This window comes from Ostrea edulis, chromosome 6, assembly GCF_947568905.1.
Source record: "Ostrea edulis chromosome 6, xbOstEdul1.1, whole genome shotgun sequence".
NCBI lineage: Eukaryota > Metazoa > Mollusca > Bivalvia > Ostreida > Ostreidae > Ostrea > Ostrea edulis.
The window spans coordinates 87,001,634-87,024,108 of NC_079169.1; the positions used below are offsets into that span (position 1 = coordinate 87,001,634).

Genomic DNA, 22,475 nt, shown 5'->3' on the forward strand with positions numbered 1-22,475 from the left:
CTTAGACAGTGGTAAATAGTCATAATAACAAAGATGACATACAGACAAAGTGACATGACCCCAAAATTATCTACAGTTGTCTTCTTACTGAAAATTATTTCTGTACAAAATTTGAAAACTGTACAATAAAAACTCTTTGAGTTATCGTGTCACAAAGAAAGTTTTGATGGACAGACGGACGGTGTGATTACTATAGGGTTTCCCACATTTATGTGGGGCCCTCATAATATATGTATATTTCTCCATCCCCTGTAAGTTTTGAAATATTCATTCAGATTATGATTACTGTTGTTCACACTTTAAACACAAACACAATCACAAAATTTACAGTCATACATACTTTCTGTCTTCCGCAGGAATGTTCATCTGCTTGACAAACTCCCTCTTCTCTGATTTGGTCAGACTGAAATTTAAACCAGGATATGATAACTTGTCTGAACATTTTTAAGACACATTGCACGACTTCCAATTAACAAAATAAGCATACCCAGGGATGATCATGTGATCCTGTTTGGCCAAGAATTGTGGATCCACCCCTATCCTGGCCACAGAGGGAATCTCTGTTAGAAAAAAGATAAATATATTTAATCTGTTAAACAGCAGCATCAGGAGTAAGAGAAATCACACAAGGCCATCCCCAATCAATGACTATCTTATTTTTAAAAGGTCATCCCCAAACCACAGAATTTTATTGCAACCCTATGAACATTTTAAGATAACAGAATTGTATGATCCACACAACAATCTGACAGCAACCTCAAAGATTAGCGGATTAGTGGATGGTCTACACAACAATCTGACAACAAGCTCTAAGATCAACATCTAACAAGAGGTACTGTGAGCAATGCTCACTAAGAATACCCCCCGCTTACCCCAATCTCCCAAAGGGTGTTGTTAATAGGCATAAATTACCTCTTTCCTGAGTGTAAAAATATAGTATGCATTTGTAGTAGAAAATGGCAGATATAGTCCGAACACAAATCCATGGTATTAACCTATAATTTTGACCTTGAGATCAAAGGTCAAGGTCATAAAGAGGTCATGAATGTACATGACACATAGTCTCATGGTGATACACCCATGTCTTATGGTATGACTATGTTAAAACCCTATAATCAATTTTTGACTTTGAGGTCAAAGTTCAAGGTCATATAGAGGTCATGAAGGTACCTGACACATCATCTCATGGTGATACACTCGTGTGTCAAATATGGTTATGCCTATGTCAAAGAACAAAGAAGTCATGACCCTGACATGAATCCATTGTAAAAACGTTTAATTTTGACCTTGAGGTCAAGGTCAAATGGAGGTTATGAAGGTACCTGACACATCATCTCATGGTGATACACTCATGCGTCAAATATGGAATGACTATGTCAAAGAACAAAGAAGCTATGGCCTGGACACGAATCCATTGTAAAAAAAAAAACCTTTAATTTTGACCTTGAGGTCAAGGTCATACGGAGGTCATGAAGGTACATGACACATAGTCTCATGGTGATACACTCATGTGTCAAATATGGTATGACTATGTCAAAGAACAAAGAATTTATGGCCCGGACACGAATCCATTGTAAAAAAACCTTTAATTTTGACCTTAAGGTCAAGGTCATATAGAGGTCATGAAGGTACCCGACACATCGTCTCATGGTGATCCACCTGTGTGCCAAATATGGTATGGCTATGTCGAAGAACAAAGAAGTTATGGCCCGGAGACGAATCTGGAGACAGACGGACGGACGGACAGACAGAGTGATTCCTATATACCCCCCAGAACTTCGTTCCGGGGGTATAATAAAAACGGATTAGTTGATGGTCCACTTTAACATGCTTGTATGACCAGAAATACAGAAAGAGATACTAAATATATATATAACAGGGTTCTCATTAAGAGCTGGCACCCGGCGGCGATTTCTCGCCCCCTACTTTGAGTAAAATCACCGCCTACTTTCTATAGTAAACACAAAAACAAGGCCGTGCTATATATATGTCATGATTAAATTCAACGAGACACTTAAGTCTTGAAACTATTTTATATTACCAAGAGGCCCCACATGGAGCATAATGGTACCAAAAAAGGTACGATCCACAACGATGCTGAACACAATGAACGAAGCACAACAGGAAGTCGCAGTTCCAATGCAGTTTTCACTTTGTAAAGATTATTTCAGGTTTTGTGTTTGGTAATTCCGATCCCTATTTTCTTTATAAATGCAAAACAAAAGTAGAGTGAAGCATGGAGAAAATCACGGGTCTGTAGTGTGGGGTCACTTTGCAAAGAAACCAACGTTAGGTAGCATTCATTGGTAGTTGAATCTTGTTCAAATTTAAGATTTAACCTTTCTAAATATTGCGTTGAACCGTTTAGGAAAAATCTATGTGAATTGAATATAATCAATAAATCTTATTATAAAAGATTTTTTCGTGACAATGTTGGTTCATTACAAAAATATAAATGAAATTAAGGATTTGAAAATTATTGCACTACTATATAACACACCAACAGAAATACACAGCCAAGAGTCTAAGAACATGAACACATTGTCCACAAAACATGTCATGGCTTCCTATAAAATCTCCTTATCAGTACAGAAACAATAGTTACCAGTCACTTACATGTAAATTAACACATTTTGTTGACATTTTACAAATGATTTTAAAGCTAGATTGAAGTGCCTTAACTCACAGAAATGCCTCCTACAGCCTAGCGTGTTCACATATTTCTCTGCCTACTTTTTATAAATTCACTTGCTACTTCTAAATTTATTGAGAACCCTGATATAATCTAGAAAAGTTTTGATGATGGCTAGAGTTACCAGCATCCCAGTTTTCCTCGCTGTTAATGTTGAGATTTTCATATACAGGTAGATCTGTGTTGCCTTTAAACATGGACCCTTCTTCTCCATTCTTCTTGCTGTTCTCTGTCAAAACAAGTAATGTATTCTTTTAATCATCCATACATTTCAATCAAACCATTACAGTTCCATATCAAGTGCATCTAATATAGATTATTATCAATGATGCACAGAATATCTCTGTAGAGAATTTCCAAACAAGTTGTATTTGTGGGAAGTGTTCTTTATATTGTGTAAATGTTCCTTCAATCATCCCTCTCTGTCTCACTTAGTCATTAGATTGTGACTAAACAGAGCAATGACCCTAGTCAACATGTACAATATATAGTGTCATAGATCGAACTTCCTTTGTTCAGCTTGATAAACTTACTGTCAACAAAGGAGCACAGATAAAAATTACAATATATAGTGTCATAGAACTTCCTTTGTTCAGCTTGATAAACTTACCATGCTTACTGTCAACAAAGGATCACAGATAACTTTTTTTTTTTAAAAGTGGGATAAAAATGTGGGATCTTCTATGACAGTTATTTCTTAATATTGTGTCCTCTCGCGTGTACATATAGTCTGCAGCATCCAACACACCACTCGTTCACAGAAACTACCAGTGTAACTTTTCCTGCCTATACCGAATATGCTAAATCTCTTAAATTATCATCGTGGCCCATTTCACGCACTTCACTGCCAAAGACTTTTCAAATACAATCAGGTGTCGAGTTTCATGCTTTTAGCATGTACATTTTATTGTTTACTAAGCAGTATAATATTCTTTGCTCTAACAAAAATCACTCTTCCAATTTTTTTCATCTTAGCTATGAAGATTTCTTTTGTTTATATTGTTTATAAGTAAATGGTCACTATATTGCACTTACCGTAAGCTAACATGGGTTCTATCAATGCTTTATCCGGACAATTTGCTAAATGGTAGCGTAATTCTGGTTTTGGCATCTCATGCCTGGCATTGAATGGACAGGTGGCAAAATCTCTCCCTGCGTAGTTCTACAACAAGAATTCACATCAAAATCTCCCTACGTAGTTCTACAACAAGAATTCACATCAAAATCTCCCTACGTAGTTCTACAACAAGAATTCACATCAAAATCTCTCCCTACATAGTTCTACAACAAGAATTCACATCAAAATCTCCCTACGTAGTTCTACAACAAGAATTCACATCAAAATCTCTCCCTACCTAGTTCTACAACAAGAATTCACATCAAAATCTCTCCCTACATAGTTCTACAACAAGAATTCACATCAAAATCTCCCTACGTAGTTCTACAACAAGAATTCACATCAAAATCTCCCTACGTAGTTCTACAACAAGAATTCACATCAAAATCTCCCTACGTAGTTCTACAATAAGAATTCACATCAAAATCTCTCCCTACCAAGTTCTACAACAAGAATTCACATCAAATCTCCCTACCTAGTTCTACAACAAGAATTCACATCAAAATCTCTCCCTACCTAGTTCTACAACAAGAATTCACATCAAATCTCTCCCTACCTAGTTCTACAACAAGAATTCACATCAAATCTCTCCCTACCTAGTTCTACAACAAGAATTCACATCAAATCAAAATCTCTCCCTACCTAGTTCTACAACAAGAATTCACATCAAATCTCTCCCTACCTAGTTCTACAACAAGAATTCACATCAAAATCTCTCCCTACCTAGTTCTACAACAAGAATTCACATCAAAATCTCTCCCTACCTAGTTCTACAACAAGAATTCACATCAAAATCTCCCTACGTAGTTCTACAACAAGAATTCACATCAAAATCTCTCCCTACCTAGTTCTACAACAAGAATTCACATCAAAATCTCCCTACGTAGTTCTACAACAAGAATTCACATCAAAATCTCTCCCTACATAGTTCTACAACAAGAATTCACATCAAATCTCTCCCTACCTAGTTCTACAACAAGAATTCACATCAAAATCTCCCTACGTAGTTCTACAACAAGAATTCACATCAAAATCTCCCTACCTAGTTCTACAACAAGAATTCACATCAAAATCTCCCTACCTAGTTCTACAACAAGAATTCACATCAAAATCTCTCCCTACCTAGTTCTACAACAAGAATTCACATCAAAATCTCTCCCTACCTAGTTCTACAACAAGAATTCACATCAAAATCTCTCCCTACCTAGTTCTACAACAAGAATTCACATCAAAATCTCTCCCTACCTAGTTCTACAACAAGAATTCACATCAAAATCTCTCCCTACCTAGTTCTACAACAAGAATTCACATCAAAATCTCTCCCTACCTAGTTCTACAACAAGAATTCACATCAAATCTCTCCCTACCTAGTTCTACAACAAGAAATCAAATCAAAATCTCTCCCTACCTAGTTCTACAACAAGAATTCACATCAAAATCTCCCTACGTAGTTCTACAACAAGAATTCACATCAAAATCTCCCTACGTAGTTCTACAACAAGAATTCACATCAAAATCTCCCTACGTAGTTCTACAATAAGAATTCACATCAAAATCTCTCCCTACCTAGTTCTACAACAAGAATTCACATCAAATCTCCCTACATAGTTCTACAACAAGAATTCACATCAAATCTCCCTACGTAGTTCTACAACAAGAATTCACATCAAAATCTCCCTACGTAGTTCTACAACAAGAATTCACATCAAAATCTCCCTACGTAGTTCTACAACAAGAATTCACATCAAAATCTCCCTACGTAGTTCTACAACAAGAATTCACATCAAAATCTCTCCCTACCTAGTTCTACAACAAGAATTCACATCAAATCTCTCCCTACCTAGTTCTACAACAAGAATTCACATCAAAATCTCCCTACGTAGTTCTACAACAAGAATTCACATCAAAATCTCCCTACGTAGTTCTACAAAAAGAATTCACATCAAAATCTCCCTACGTAGTTCTACAACAAGAATTCACATCAAAATCTCCCTACGTAGTTCTACAACAAGAATTCACATCAAAATCTCTCCCTACATAGTTCTACAACAAGAATTCACATCAAAATCTCTCCCTACCTAGTTCTACAACAAGAATTCACATCAAAATCTCTCCCTACCTAGTTCTACAACAAGAATTCACATCAAATCTCTCCCTGCGTAGTTCTACAACAAGAATTCACATCAAAATCTCCCTACCTAGTTCTACAACAAGAATTCACATCAAAATCTCCCTACGTAGTTCTACAACAAGAATTCACATCAAAATCTCTCCCTACATAGTTCTACAACAAGAATTCACATCAAAATCTCTCCCTACCTAGTTCTACAACAAGAATTCACATCAAAATCTCTCCCTACCTAGTTCTACAACAAGAATTCACATCAAATCTCTCCCTGCGTAGTTCTACAACAAGAATTCACATCAAAATCTCTCCCTACCTAGTTCTACAACAAGAATTCACATCAAAATCTCTCCCTACCTAGTTCTACAACAAGAATTCACATCAAAATCTCTCCCTACATAGTTCTACAACAAGAATTCACATCAAATTTCTCCCTACCTAGTTCTACAACAAGAATTCACATCAAATCTCTCCCTACCTAGTTCTACAACAAGAAATCAAATCAAAATCTCTCCCTACCTAGTTCTACAACAAGAATTCACATCAAAATCTCCCTACGTAGTTCTACAACAAGAATTCACATCAAAATCTCCCTACGTAGTTCTACAACAAGAATTCACATCAAAATCTCCCTACGTAGTTCTACAATAAGAATTCACATCAAAATCTCTCCCTACCTAGTTCTACAACAAGAATTCACATCAAATCTCCCTACATAGTTCTACAACAAGAATTCACATCAAATCTCCCTACGTAGTTCTACAACAAGAATTCACATCAAAATCTCCCTACGTAGTTCTACAACAAGAATTCACATCAAAATCTCCCTACGTAGTTCTACAACAAGAATTCACATCAAAATCTCCCTACGTAGTTCTACAACAAGAATTCACATCAAAATCTCCCTACGTAGTTCTACAACAAGAATTCACATCAAAATCTCCCTACGTAGTTCTACAACAAGAATTCACATCAAATCTCCCTACGTAGTTCTACAACAAGAATTCACATCAAAATCTCCATACGTAGTTCTACAACAAGAATTCACATCAAAATCTCTCCCTACCTAGTTCTACAACAAGAATTCACATCAAAATCTCCCTACGTAGTTCTACAACAAGAATTCACATCAAAATCTCCCTACGTAGTTCTACAACAAGAATTCACATCAAAATCTCTCCCTACCTAGTTCTACAACAAGAATTCACATCAAATCTCTCCCTACCTAGTTCTACAACAAGAATTCACATCAAATCTCTCCCTACCTAGTTCTACAACAAGAATTCACATCAAATCTCTCCCTACCTAGTTCTACAACAAGAATTCACATCAAATCAAAATCTCTCCCTACCTAGTTCTACAACAAGAATTCACATCAAATCTCTCCCTACCTAGTTCTACAACAAGAATTCACATCAAATCTCTCCCTACCTAGTTCTACAACAAGAATTCACATCAAAATCTCTCCCTACCTAGTTCTACAACAAGAATTCACATCAAAATCTCTCCCTACCTAGTTCTACAACAAGAATTCACATCAAAATCTCCCTACGTAGTTCTACAACAAGAATTCACATCAAAATCTCTCCCTACCTAGTTCTACAACAAGAATTCACATCAAAATCTCCCTACGTAGTTCTACAACAAGAATTCACATCAAAATCTCTCCCTACCTAGTTCTACAACAAGAATTCACATCAAATCTCTCCCTACCTAGTTCTACAACAAGAATTCACATCAAAATCTCCCTACGTAGTTCTACAACAAGAATTCACATCAAAATCTCCCTACGTAGTTCTACAAAAAGAATTCACATCAAAATCTCCCTACGTAGTTCTACAACAAGAATTCACATCAAAATCTCCCTACGTAGTTCTACAACAAGAATTCACATCAAAATCTCTCCCTACATAGTTCTACAACAAGAATTCACATCAAAATCTCTCCCTACCTAGTTCTACAACAAGAATTCACATCAAAATCTCTCCCTACCTAGTTCTACAACAAGAATTCACATCAAATCTCTCCCTGCGTAGTTCTACAACAAGAATTCACATCAAAATCTTCCTACCTAGTTCTACAACAAGAATTCACATCAAAATCTCCCTACGTAGTTCTACAACAAGAATTCACATCAAAATCTCTCCCTACATAGTTCTACAACAAGAATTCACATCAAAATCTCTCCCTACCTAGTTCTACAACAAGAATTCACATCAAAATCTCTCCCTACCTAGTTCTACAACAAGAATTCACATCAAATCTCTCCCTGCGTAGTTCTACAACAAGAATTCACATCAAAATCTCTCCCTACCTAGTTCTACAACAAGAATTCACATCAAAATCTCTCCCTACCTAGTTCTACAACAAGAATTCACATCAAAATCTCTCCCTACCTAGTTCTACAACAAGAATTCACATCAAATTTCTCCCTACCTAGTTCTACAACAAGAATTCACATCAAATCTCTCCCTACCTAGTTCTACAACAAGAAATCAAATCAAAATCTCTCCCTACCTAGTTCTACAACAAGAATTCACATCAAAATCTCCCTACGTAATTCTACAACAAGAATTCACATCAAAATCTCCCTACGTAGTTCTACAACAAGAATTCACATCAAAATCTCTCCCTACATAGTTCTACAACAAGAATTCACATCAAAATCTCTCCCTACCTAGTTCTACAACAAGAATTCACATCAAAATCTCTCCCTACCTAGTTCTACAACAAGAATTCACATCAAATCTCTCCCTACCTAGTTCTACAACAAGAATTCACATCAAAATCTCCCTACCTAGTTCTACAACAAGAATTCACATCAAAATCTCTCCCTACCTAGTTCTACAACAAGAATTCACATCAAAATCTCCCTACGTAGTTCTACAACAAGAATTCACATTAAAATCTCTCCCTACCTAGTTCTACAACAAGAATTCACATCAAAATCTCCCTACCTAGTTCTACAACAAGAATTCACATCAAAATCTCCCTACGTAGTTCTACAACAAGAATTCACATCAAAATCTCTCCCTACATAGTTCTACAACAAGAATTCACATCAAAATCTCTCCCTACCTAGTTCTACAACAAGAATTCACATCAAAATCTCTCCCTACCTAGTTCTACAACAAGAATTCACATCAAATCTCTCCCTACCTAGTTCTACAACAAGAATTCACATCAAATCAAAATCTCTCCCTACCTAGTTCTACAACAAGAATTTACATCAAATCTCTCCCTACCTAGTTCTACAACAAGAATTCACATCAAATCTCTCCCTACCTAGTTCTACAACAAGAATTCACATCAAATCAAAATCTCTCCCTACCTAGTTCTACAACAAGAATTCACATCAAATCAAAATCTCTCCCTACCTAGTTCTACAACAAGAATTCACATCAAATCTCTCCCTACCTAGTTCTAAAACAAGAATTCACATCAAAATCTCCCTACGTAGTTCTACAACAAGAATTCACATCAAAATCTCTCCCTACCTAGTTCTACAACAAGAATTCACATCAAAATCTCCCTACGTAGTTCTACAACAAGAATTCACATCAAAATCTCCCTACGTAGTTCTACAACAAGAATTCACATCAAAATCTCTCCCTACCTAGTTCTACAACAAGAATTCACATCAAAATCTCCCTACATAGTTCTACAACAAGAATTCACATCAAAATCTCTCCCTACCTAGTTCTACAACAAGAATTCACATCAAAATCTCCCTACGTAGTTCTACAACAAGAATTCACATCAAAATCTCCCTACGTAGTTCTACAACAAGAATTCACATCAAAATCTCTCCCTACCTAGTTCTACAACAAGAATTCACATCAAAATCTCCCTACGTAGTTCTACAACAAGAATTCACATCAAAATCTCCCTACGTAGTTCTACAACAAGAATTCACATCAAAATCTCCCTACGTAGTTCTACAACAAGAATTCACATCAAAATCTCCCTACGTAGTTCTACAACAAGAATTCACATCAAAATCTCCCTACGTAGTTCTACAACAAGAATTCACATCAAAATCTCTCTACGTAGTTCTACAACAAGAATTCACATCAAAATCTCCCTACCTAGTTCTACAACAAGAATTCACATCAAAATCTCTCTACGTAGTTCTACAACAAGAATTCACATCAAAATCTCTCCCTACCTAGTTCTACAACAAGAATTCACATCAAAATCTCTCCCTACCTAGTTCTACAACAAGAATTCACATCAAATCAAAATCTCTCCCTACCTAGTTCTACAACAAGAATTCACATCAAAATCTCCCTACGTAGTTCTACAACAAGAATTCACATCAAAATCTCTCCCTACATAGTTCTACAACAAGAATTCACATCAAAATCTCTCCCTACCTAGTTCTACAACAAGAATTCACATCAAAATCTCTCCCTACCTAGTTCTACAACAAGAATTCACATCAAATCTCTCCCTACCTAGTTCTACAACAAGAATTCACATCAAATCAAAATCTCTCCCTACCTAGTTCTACAACAAGAATTTACATCAAATCTCTCCCTACCTAGTTCTACAACAAGAATTCACATCAAATCTCTCCCTACCTAGTTCTACAACAAGAATTCACATCAAATCAAAATCTCTCCCTACCTAGTTCTACAACAAGAATTCACATCAAATCAAAATCTCTCCCTACCTAGTTCTACAACAAGAATTCACATCAAATCTCTCCCTACCTAGTTCTAAAACAAGAATTCACATCAAAATCTCCCTACGTAGTTCTACAACAAGAATTCACATCAAAATCTCTCCCTACCTAGTTCTACAACAAGAATTCACATCAAAATCTCCCTACGTAGTTCTACAACAAGAATTCACATCAAAATCTCCCTACGTAGTTCTACAACAAGAATTCACATCAAAATCTCTCCCTACCTAGTTCTACAACAAGAATTCACATCAAAATCTCCCTACATAGTTCTACAACAAGAATTCACATCAAAATCTCTCCCTACCTAGTTCTACAACAAGAATTCACATCAAAATCTCCCTACGTAGTTCTACAACAAGAATTCACATCAAAATCTCCCTACGTAGTTCTACAACAAGAATTCACATCAAAATCTCTCCCTACCTAGTTCTACAACAAGAATTCACATCAAAATCTCCCTACGTAGTTCTACAACAAGAATTCACATCAAAATCTCCCTACGTAGTTCTACAACAAGAATTCACATCAAAATCTCCCTACGTAGTTCTACAACAAGAATTCACATCAAAATCTCCCTACGTAGTTCTACAACAAGAATTCACATCAAAATCTCCCTACGTAGTTCTACAACAAGAATTCACATCAAAATCTCTCTACGTAGTTCTACAACAAGAATTCACATCAAAATCTCCCTACCTAGTTCTACAACAAGAATTCACATCAAAATCTCTCTACGTAGTTCTACAACAAGAATTCACATCAAAATCTCTCCCTACCTAGTTCTACAACAAGAATTCACATCAAAATCTCTCCCTACCTAGTTCTACAACAAGAATTCACATCAAATCAAAATCTCTCCCTACCTAGTTCTACAACAAGAATTCACATCAAAATCTCCCTACGTAGTTCTACAACAAGAATTCACATCAAAATCTCCCTACGTAGTTCTACAACAAGAATTCACATCAAATCAAAATCTCTCCCTACCTAGTTCTACAACAAGAATTCACATCAAATCAAAATCTCTCCCTACATAGTTCTACAACAAGAATTCACATCAAATCAAAATCTCTCCCTACCTAGTTCTACAACAAGAATTCACATCAAATCAAAATCTCTCCCTACCTAGTTCTACAACAAGAATTCACATCAAAATCTCCCTACGTAGTTCTACAACAAGAATTCACATCAAAATCTCCCTACGTAGTTCTACAACAAGAATTCACATCAAAATCTCCCTACGTAGTTCTACAACAAGAATTCACATCAAAATCTCTCCCTGCGTAGTTCTACAACAAGAATTCACATCAAAATCTCCCTACGTAGTTCTACAACAAGAATTCACATCAAATCTCTCCCTGCGTAGTTCTACAACAAGAATTCACATCAAAATCTCCCTACGTAGTTCTACAACAAGAATTCACATCAAAATCTCCCTACGTAGTTCTACAACAAGAATTCACATCAAAATCTCTCCCTACCTAGTTCTACAACAAGAATTCACATCAAAATCTCTCCCTACCTAGTTCTACAACAAGAATTCACATCAAATCTCTCCCTACCTAGTTCTACAACAAGAATTCACATCAAATCAAAATCTCTCCCTACCTAGTTCTACAACAAGAATTCACATCAAAATCTCCCTACGTAGTTCTACAACAAGAATTCACATCAAAACCTCCCTACGTAGTTCTACAACAAGAATTCACATTAAAATCTCTCCCTACCTAGTTCTACAACAAGAATTCACATCAAAATCTCCCTACGTAGTTCTACAACAAGAATTCACATCAAAATCTCCCTACGTAGTTCTACAACAAGAATTCACATCAAAATCTCTCCCTACCTAGTTCTACAACAAGAATTCACATCAAAATCTCTCCCTACCTAGTTCTACAACAAGAATTCACATCAAAATCTCTCCCTACCTAGTTCTACAACAAGAATTCACATCAAATCTCTCCCTACCTAGTTCTACAACAAGAATTCACATCAAATCAAAATCTCTCCCTACCTAGTTCTACAACAAGAATTCACATCAAATCTCTCCCTACCTAGTTCTACAACAAGAATTCACATCAAATCAAAATCTCTCCCTACCTAGTTCTACAACAAGAATTCACATCAAATCAAAATCTCTCCCTACCTAGTTCTACAACAAGAATTCACATCAAATCAAAATCTCTCCCTACCTAGTTCTACAACAAGAATTCACATCAAATCAAAATCTCTCCCTACCTAGTTCTACAACAAGAATTCACATCAAATCTCTCCCTACCTAGTTCTACAACAAGAATTCACATCAAATCAAGGGTCTCCAAATACACCACGGACCTCCCCCAAAAAAAATTCTTCCAGCTGTCAGAAGATGTGTTATACTGACCTTTCTGCACTTCATTAGATGGTACTGCATCCTTTTTGCCCTGATCATGTGAACCTTGTCATAAGGACAAGGGGTCAATTCCTCGGGATCTGGAATTTTGTACTGTGCCATAGTGTCTGTCACTATAAAGAAATAGGAAACTAAAGAGGGAGGTTACCTTAAATAGTAATGCACACTGTCAGCTGACTTAGATCTTAGAGATATGGAATTGGTACTAGTGAAATGGAAAGTACAGGTAGATAATCTAGATAATAAAGAGTTAAATCTACTAAACATCTGACAATTATCATCCATGTACTTGGGAAAATAAAGGTCCCATTAAAACAGATAACACAAATCCAGGGATCGAAATTAACTTTTTCCACCACTAGCAAATTTTAGCTAGTGGATTATTTTCCAACTAGCAAAATTGAGCTTTTACTAGCATTTTTCAATCGATTACTGTTTTACATGAATTTAAGAAAACAAGCATGTCTCTTTATCAAAATTTTGGGAAAATCTTTTAAAATCTCCTTTAAAGTGCAATAATAAATATAAGATTGCGAATTCTTTCATCTAAAATTCAATGAATTATCAGACAACATACATGGTGCAGGTCATATGGTGCACTTGTGCGGCGTACTCGCTGTCCAGAGATCTACCACCTATTTACAGCATCATGTGGATTGAAATCTTGAACACTGTTTGCGCCAATTTAAACTATATGTTCAAAACTTTTGGAAATTTCATCTGAAAAAAATTCTAGTTGAAAGGAAAACCCCGCGAACTCAGAGTGTTTGACTATAGAGTACAGAAGGACACCGCGTGAAACGGTGACACACTGTCGTGTTGTTTTATGTAGACACGGACGAGATCAATATGCTTGCTATTTAAATCAGACGTCTCTGAGACGTCCGAAGTGTGCATGAAGTAGGCCATCTTCGACCAATCGGAACTCCTCGAATGTCTCGCGAACTCGACATAGATCTCGGATGTAATACGATGGCATCCATGAGCGAATTTGATGCATTGCTGTGACGTCACAATTGACAATGCATCAAATTCACTCATGGAAGCCATCGTATTACATCCGAGATCTATGTTGAGTGTGCGAGACATTCGAGGAGTTCCGATTGCATCTTCGACATCACTGACTGAGATGACCTTGGCCTTAGTTATTTATTCGATCCACGTTTACTTTTTCAATACTTGAATATTCATTCTGTAATGCGTTTCTATGCACAAGACAAAATTATTGTAAACTTCAAAGTACAGCCAATAAACCTAGGAAATCCGGGAAAAAGATCGGTGTTTTTTCACTCGCAAAAAGTTGCGATCACTTGTGATTTTTTACTCGCAAATTCAATTTTTAACTCGCATTTAGCGAGTATTTCCCCTTAATTTCGTTGCCTTCACAAACCTCTGATTTACACAGTCTAACATCCGAGTAACAACAGGTAAACTTTGAAAACGGTTTTATGTATATACCTATATTTGAATATTTTCATGAAATAAAACAAGACACCTACAGGCCTTATCAGTCACCCGAGTACTAATGAAAAAGTATCACTACTCCAAACCTGGGCTATGAAATCTAGAATTTTTTTTTTACTGTTCTGAATATCTAAGCTAAATTCTAATGTTCAGGCCACATTTAAAAAAATGTTGGTTTGCCATAGCCCGAGGGTCATAAAAAATTTTGGGTCGGTCAGTAGGTTTTTGTTGTTGTTTTGCTGAAAATATATTGAATATAAAAACTCTGTTTTTATATTTTGTGTTCTTTTGATGAATTAACCCTATTACAGTGAATTACTTGCAGAAATGTCAGAAACCTCTCTAAAAAGTGCAGTTTAGCTCATATAGGGCCAAAATAAAAATATTGTTTGTTTCCCCTCGCCCGATCGAGTCTGAAAATTCACACCGACCCATAAGTTTTTATTACGCCATTCTGGTGAAGTTTTTTTTTTAATTTTAAGAAAAATTCAAGGTCGTTTCTGGTGCAGATCAGTATTTTATAATGACAAAAATTTTCTATATCTTCTTTGGTTTCAATCCAAAATTAAAAAATAATAATACGAATACAGGAGGTGTTCTGGTCCGAAATCTAGAAATTTCGCCCCCTCCAGCTGGAGGCGGCATTCTCTGGTTGATTTCAAATACTTACAAGCCGAATTCAATTTTAAGCTCATAACTAATCAATAAAACGATTCTTCTTGTACTTACTAATATCGATTTTATGGGTTCTTTCATCACATAAACAGTCTCTTGAAAACATTTTATCAAACTGTCGAGCTTTGTTTTGAGTCACGAGACTCGTTTGCTCAAATGGCAGTGAAAATTTGGTTGACTACAATTGTTGGCTTCTGTTTAATATCGAATTTTGGATTGATATTTTCTTTTAATCGATATTAATAAGTACAAGAATCATGATTGTTTTATTGATTAGTTACAAGTGAGTTTAACATTGAATTCGGCTCGCAATTCGGACTAGTGATCTGCAAGATCGAGATGGAGAAATGTTGTCTATACGAGGAGCGCGGAAACAAGAGAATACGGGGCAATCCAGTGTGCAAGTTGTGTTCTTCAGCAGGGGAAAGTGTTGATATTTCGGACGGATGCGATATTTTTGACAGTCAATCAGAAGCATTCTCAATTTAACTTATTTCTGAACTAATGCTATATTTACAAACTGGAAAACACCTAATTATATGCACATGTGTAACTCAGCTCTGATTGGTTGATGTCAGCATCCATTTTGTTTGATCGGCAAAATCAAGTCTCGTTGAAACGTTTTCTGGTAAACTAGATCTACCGATATCATTTAAAAATATAATCAAAATCACTATCATATATAAATTAAGATAATGTGCAAAAAACAAAAGCATAAAATGTCAGTGAACCATAAATAAAAGACAGCAACCGAGTTTACCAATTTTATAACACCATGTGTCCAAAACTAACACCATTGTCCATAGTTGCAACATTCTCCCTAACTTTATTTAAGTGTTAGTATGTGGTATAAATAGCAGAGAAAATTCTGATGAAACCCAATGTTCGTCGAATCAACCAATATGTATACATGTAGTCCAATGCCTAAGTTTAGTGGTTAGATAATGAGCATTTCCAAAATACATGAAGTACTGTCCGAAATATCGACACCTTCCCTAATTGCAAAACGTGGCAATCAAAGCAGAATTTACGCGAGAACTGACTATACGAGTTTGATGAGGAAACATGGATGATGTGCTTCACAACGTTTGGTATCGGGCATTGTTAATGGTTATGGGAATTTCATAATAAATAAAATTCTGCTAGCTAAAAAAAAACAACTTTTTACCTACCTACCGACCTTCCTCTGAAATTTAGGGTCGGGAGAGGGGAAACAAACATATTTTTAAATGTGGCCTAGCATTTTGTTATTCTGATATGTTACTTGTTTTGTGGGTGTTTGTTTTCCAGGTCTTGAATATATAGTGTTAAATCTAAAGCAAACTAGCATGGTGCAGTGCCATGCCCTTTTTTCTTCTTCAAATTTTTTGCCCTTTTCTCGGTATACGGGCACTTGTTGACTGACATACGGGCACTTCTCGCCTACATATGGGAACTTACATATATTAATAGATGAAAATGCCGACATCAGAGAGGTCCAAACGAAAGTGTATAGAGCAGAACGAAAAACAGGCAAAGAAATGCAGACGGCTGTTCCAATTTTTCAGCAGGTATGCTCTTACGATTTGTAAATCAGTTTCATGTCTTGTAACATTATACAATAACCAATCAGCTGCTCGAGGTTATTAAGTTATATTGTTCTAGAAGGAATTAGAAAATGAAAATTATTTTAAATCATTTTGGATTGATTAACAACCTGATTTTATTTCAGTTACTATCTTTGTTCAGAACAACATCACAGTGAAGAGGGCAGTGCACACAAGATGGCTGAGTAATCAGGCTGCTGTTCAGACTGTAAGGAAGCTGTATTTGCCTAATAACAGATCTCGAAAATGGAGTTGCATCTGGACGTGACAAGGTGATCAGAGAAAGTAAAGGAACCCCAGCGAGCAGTCTCCTCAAGATGTTGAAGAAATATGAGAAGCTGTACTTCATCTTTCTTCTCTTGTGATATATGCACTGCCTTGGCTTCTCTAACCAGGACCTTTGAAAGGGAAGATGTAGACCTATCCATCATAGAAACAAGAGTGACAGCAACACTATCTACCCTTAGGAAGATGAAAGAGCGAGACCCTCCATTCACAAGCTGAGCATCATATGTGGCACAAGGATTAGGAATAATAGTGGAAGATGACATTCTCCAGACTATTAAAGCAGCCAAAAACGAATTCATTGACAATTTGAATCACAACATGGAGGAAAGGATGGAGAATTCCACCTTGGTTAACCGTCTTGCTGTTCTCAACCTAAGCACTGTGGATGAAAACAATCTTGCCTTCTATGGGGATGCAGCAATTCCACCCTAGCAGTCCATTTCAACTTGGATGAGGATCTGACATTGCATGAATGGACTGATATGAAATAAGGCAAGGTAGCTATAAGTATGATGACAACAGTACTGTCTTTCTTATCCAGTGTGGATCCGGGTTAGAATAGGTCCTCAGTACCCCCTTGCTTGTCGTAAGAGGCGACTAAATGAGACAGTCCTTCGGATGAGACCGTAAAAAACGAGGTCCCGTGTCACAGCAGGTGTGGCACGATAAAGATCCCTCCCTGCTCAAAGGCCATAAGCGCCGAACATAGGCCTAAATTTTGCAGTCCTTCACCGGCAGTTGTGACGTCTCCATATGAGTGAAAGATTCTCGAGAGGGACGTTAAACTAGGGCTGGGACGATTCAGGGTTAGCTCGATTCGGTTCGGTTTCGATTCAGAACAGCACGGTTTGATTATTTTCGATTCGGTTCATGTTAGGTCCAATTTATCTAATAATAGCACAAAAATTAACAATTTTAATGAATAGCATATTTGATTTTATTTTATTCAAGTTACATAACTATATGTCGTCATTTGTAAACATCATATCTATTCATAATGGCATTTTATAACTTTGAGAGAAAAAAGAAAACACTGACAGTCTTTTAAAATTTGTTACATTAATGTGCTGCATAAGTTTTGGATTATTAAACAAATCTATAGTGAATCTAAAATGCATATGATATTGTTTTCATATGTAAAAATGCAACAATTCTATCAATTGAGAGTCTTTGAAAATCTCTCCTTTTTTATTTACTTCTCTCATATTAAATGTCAAATCTGTGTCATTACTTACGATGTTGATTTCACTCCACCACTGACAGAAATGTTATATGTCATGTAAAGATAAACTGCAATGATTTTACGGACCATATTCTGTTGGTATCTGAGTGGTGAAAATGCTAACTCTCAACACAGTAGTGATTTAAATCCTTTTTGCATAAAAAAAACCCACATGTTCTGTACATCACTTGGACGCCATATTTGTTGTTTTGGTGTATGTAAATTATAAACCGAACCGAAATCCGGAATTTGTAATCGGTGCATCGAATCTAATGGTATGAATCGCGGTGCATCGAAATTTTCGGTGCACCGCACAGCCCTACGTTAAACAATATTCAACCAATCAATCAATACTATCTTTCTTATTTAACTTATGATGCACTTAATCATAATCCTATGTATGTATTATGTTATATTATATTGCCTATGGAATCAAAAATATAAATGTAATAAAATTTTTATTATTATACACAATTCTTTATTTCACAAGGTTGTTTGAACAGTTTAAAATCAAAACGTGCCCTTTTGATTATGATGTGTGTGCCCTCTCTAGATCCTTAAATAACATCTTTCTTTAGTGTTATTGATACTAAATTGAAACTAAATGGATATTTAGAAAGAACAGGTAGTCCTTTACCAAAATTGTAAATTTGATGATCCCAGGGGTAGGGGTTTTGGTATCAGGGGCCAAAATGGTCAGTTATTAAATGTGTGAACAATAGACATTTTAAATTTCTTCTTGATAACTATCATTTCAATTCTTTTCAAATTTTGTATGAAGCATCTGTTGAACAAGGGCCCGTATAACGAGAAAAGGGCGGAAATTTTGAAAAAAGAAAAATGAGAAAAAAGGGCATGGCGCAGTTGAAAAGAGCATGGCGCCATGCCATGCTAGTTTGCTTTACATTTAATACTATAAGTATTTTACACATAAACACTATATACCAAGTTTGGCCCCGCCCTGGGGTCAGAACCCCTACCCCAAGGATCATGAAAATTAAAATTTTGGCAGAGGCCTTCCTGCTCTACATCACTATGCATTTAGTTTTCTTACATGTGTGCAGTTGTAGAGAAGAAGATTTTTGAAAATTGGTCAATTTTGGGCAGTTTTTGCCCCGCCCTTAGGGCCCCAGGGGTGATGGAGTCCTGAAATTTACAATTTAAGTCCCCCTTGTCCCAAAGATGTTTCATGCCAAATATGATAAGAATTGGACTGGTAGTTATCAAGAAGAAGTTAAAAATGTTCAATTGTTAACAACTTAACACACATCGCACCACGACGGATGACAACTATTGCAATAGGTCACCTGAGTTTACTCAGGTGACCTAAAAAAAAGTATGGAAACCTGTTTTCATGCAGCTTCTCTAAATATTACTATGCATTCAAATGGTATAATGAATAAAAATGACACAACATGTACATGTATGATCCATTAACACATTTCAGAAATTTCTTGCATTATATTTCATGAGATGTGAGCTAGCATGTTTTGTTGTGGGCTCTCATGCAGAAATCACATTTCAGGAGACCACAAGGCTCCTGCAAATTTTAGTTAAGTTTCCACCCTGAGAACAATTTTGTCCCATAAGGAATGACAAAGCATATATTCACAGCCTTCTGACAATATACTCATTTTAGAATTAATCTTCAACTGACATATGCAATTTGGCTCTTACAACTCCTTGAAACACTGGTTTAATTAGATCATTACTCCTATGGGACAAATGGAATTTTTTAACTTGTGGACAGATGCAATATGGCTCTAATTAAAATGATCTTTGTATATATATATAAATACATGTATGATGTCCAACTAGTGATGGGAATCTGTGATAATTCAGTGATGTTTATAAAGACCCATTTTAGGTCCGAATATCGGCCCTTTCCCCTAAAAAATTACCAATTTTTACCCCCAATTTAACTTGCACTTTTCACAATAATAAAAACTGGCAAAAAAGCATTTGTTAAAAAATAAGTTCAATGTGAATAGTTTATGTAATAGTCGAAAATTCTAAAAGCTTAAAGAAAAGAAAGTTAAATACGTAAAATAAAAGAAGAATGACACCAGTTTGTGTTTGATATTTTGTTTGATATGATATATTTAGCATATATTTACAATAATGACAAGGTTTTCCTAATTTGATAAAAAATGTTGACAATTTTTCCCAATTCGAAAGCCACAGGACCCTTTTGAAAAATGTTGAAAATCACTGTAATTTCATACTCGATGATTGGTTTACTGTAACTATAACTATCAATTATAATCGGACATAGAGAAATTCTATAATAAAATCATTTAACTACTGAAAAAGTGTAAATATACATTTTCTATGTTTATATTTGTTGTTTCTATGCTGAGAGAGTGTAAATGAATATTTTCTGTGTGTATTTGTTATTATTTTACTATCTTAGTATCCTTTAAATACATATATGAAAGTCAATACCATTTTTACAAGGGTTTGCGCACCAAAAACGGATATCGTTTGCTTCAGTTAATATCCTTTATATCAAAGTTACATGCGATGATCCGACCTAATTAAAATATGATTAATGTTCAGCAAAGAAAAATAAGGAAAGAAATTCATTTTCTTAAAAAAAAAATCTGATCTATTGTCACCAATTGAAAACATGATAAGCATGTGCAGAATGTTGGTTTTATATCTTCTACCAAAGATTCTTTGAATGTTATCTTGATTAACACTTTGTTTGATGCCTTTTGTCATTAACTTTTTATTTCTCGGGAGATAATAGGGCTGTGCGGTGCACCGAAAATTTCGGTGCACCGCGATTTATACCATTCGATTCACCAATTACAATTCAGGATTTCGGTTCGGTTTAAATTTTACTTACACCAAAACAACAAATATGGCGTCTGAGTGATGTGCAGAACATGTGGTTTTTTATGAAACAGAGATTTAAATCACTACTGTGTTGAGAGTTAGCATTTTTACCACTCAGATACCAAAAAAGAATATGGTCCGTAAGATCAATGCAGTTTATCTTTACATGACATACAGCATTTCTGTCAGTGGTGGAGTGAAATCAACATCGTAGGTAATGACACAGATTTGACAGTTAATATGAGAGAAGTAAATCAATAAAGGAGAGATTTTCAAAGACTCTCAATTGATAGAATTGTTGAATTTTTGTATATCAATGAAAACAATATCATATACATTCTAGATTCACTATAGATTTGTTTAATAATCCAAAACTTATGCAGCACATTAATATAACAAATTTTAATAGACTGTCAAGTGTTTTCTTTTTTCTATCAAAGTTATAAAATGCCATTATGAATAGATATGATGTTTACAAATGACAACTTGAATAAAATAAAATCAAATATGCTACTCATTAAAATTGTTAATTTTTGTGGTGTCATTAGATAAATTGGCCCTAACATGAACCGAATCGAAAATAACCGAACCGTCCTGTTCTGAATCGAAACCAAACCGAATCGAGCTAACCCTGAATCGTCCCAGCCCTAGGAGATAAAATTAAAAAATAAAATCCTCCCACCTGTCCCATATTTTTTTGAGACCCCGGATGATAATCTACTAATTAAGTTGAATTGGACTAATTGCACAAAAGTTTTCAATATTTCAGAAAATACTGGGGGAAAACTTGGGAGTGGGGTGTTCAGTCTGCGAAATTAGCGGTAGTCTGAGCGCCCGCGGCCAGTGATTTTCCTGTCAGACTTGTAAAATCCGCTTGGCAACAAGTCCGACTGGCTTGTTAAAAAAAATTACTCATCAAGAGTTTTAATTTGACAATCGGAAGTAAATAAATATTACACATCTTCACCCGGTCTGTTCAGGATTTGTCTTGAAAATTATTCAGATTTCGCATGCGTATAATTTACTTTCATTTTCAACGACTTTCATTATTCAATGTCAGTCTTAAACTTTAAAGTATTTTGCCGGGGCAGTCCCTGGTAAAGCATCAAAGCGCAAGGCCAAAGACGAAGATTTTTTTTGTTCGGGCAAGTGAAATTGAGTTCGGGAATGTGGATTTCCTGAAAATGGTTGCCCGAATGGCTTGTGGTTTGCAAATCTTAATATCATTGACTGGGTGTTTTCATCACTCCTATTCTTGAAATATCTGATCACCATATGATGCACATCATTTATACAACTTTGTGTTTTGGTCAGCAATTAGTGAACAAAATAATGGTGTGAATCCACCAAAATTTAATCTTGTTTGAAACTCAGGTAACTTCA

General features: G+C 35.7%; 1 protein-coding gene across 2 annotated transcripts in view; it reads right to left on the reverse strand.

Annotated features, from left to right (window-relative positions):
* Positions 1–22,475, reverse strand: part of LOC125683191 (uncharacterized) — a 44,004-nt gene that overhangs the window by 20,780 nt on the left and 749 nt on the right. For both annotated transcript variants that reach the window (XM_056142497.1, XM_056142496.1), the window contains exons 2-6: positions 13,008–13,129; positions 3,728–3,854; positions 2,817–2,921; positions 488–560; positions 341–403 (exon numbers count right to left, since the gene is read on the reverse strand). In XM_056142497.1, the coding sequence (XP_055998472.1) occupies positions 341–403; positions 488–560; positions 2,817–2,921; positions 3,728–3,854; positions 13,008–13,118 (479 nt within the window). In that variant the 5' untranslated portion in view covers positions 13,119–13,129. The remainder of the gene's footprint in view (positions 1–340; positions 404–487; positions 561–2,816; positions 2,922–3,727; positions 3,855–13,007; positions 13,130–22,475) is intronic.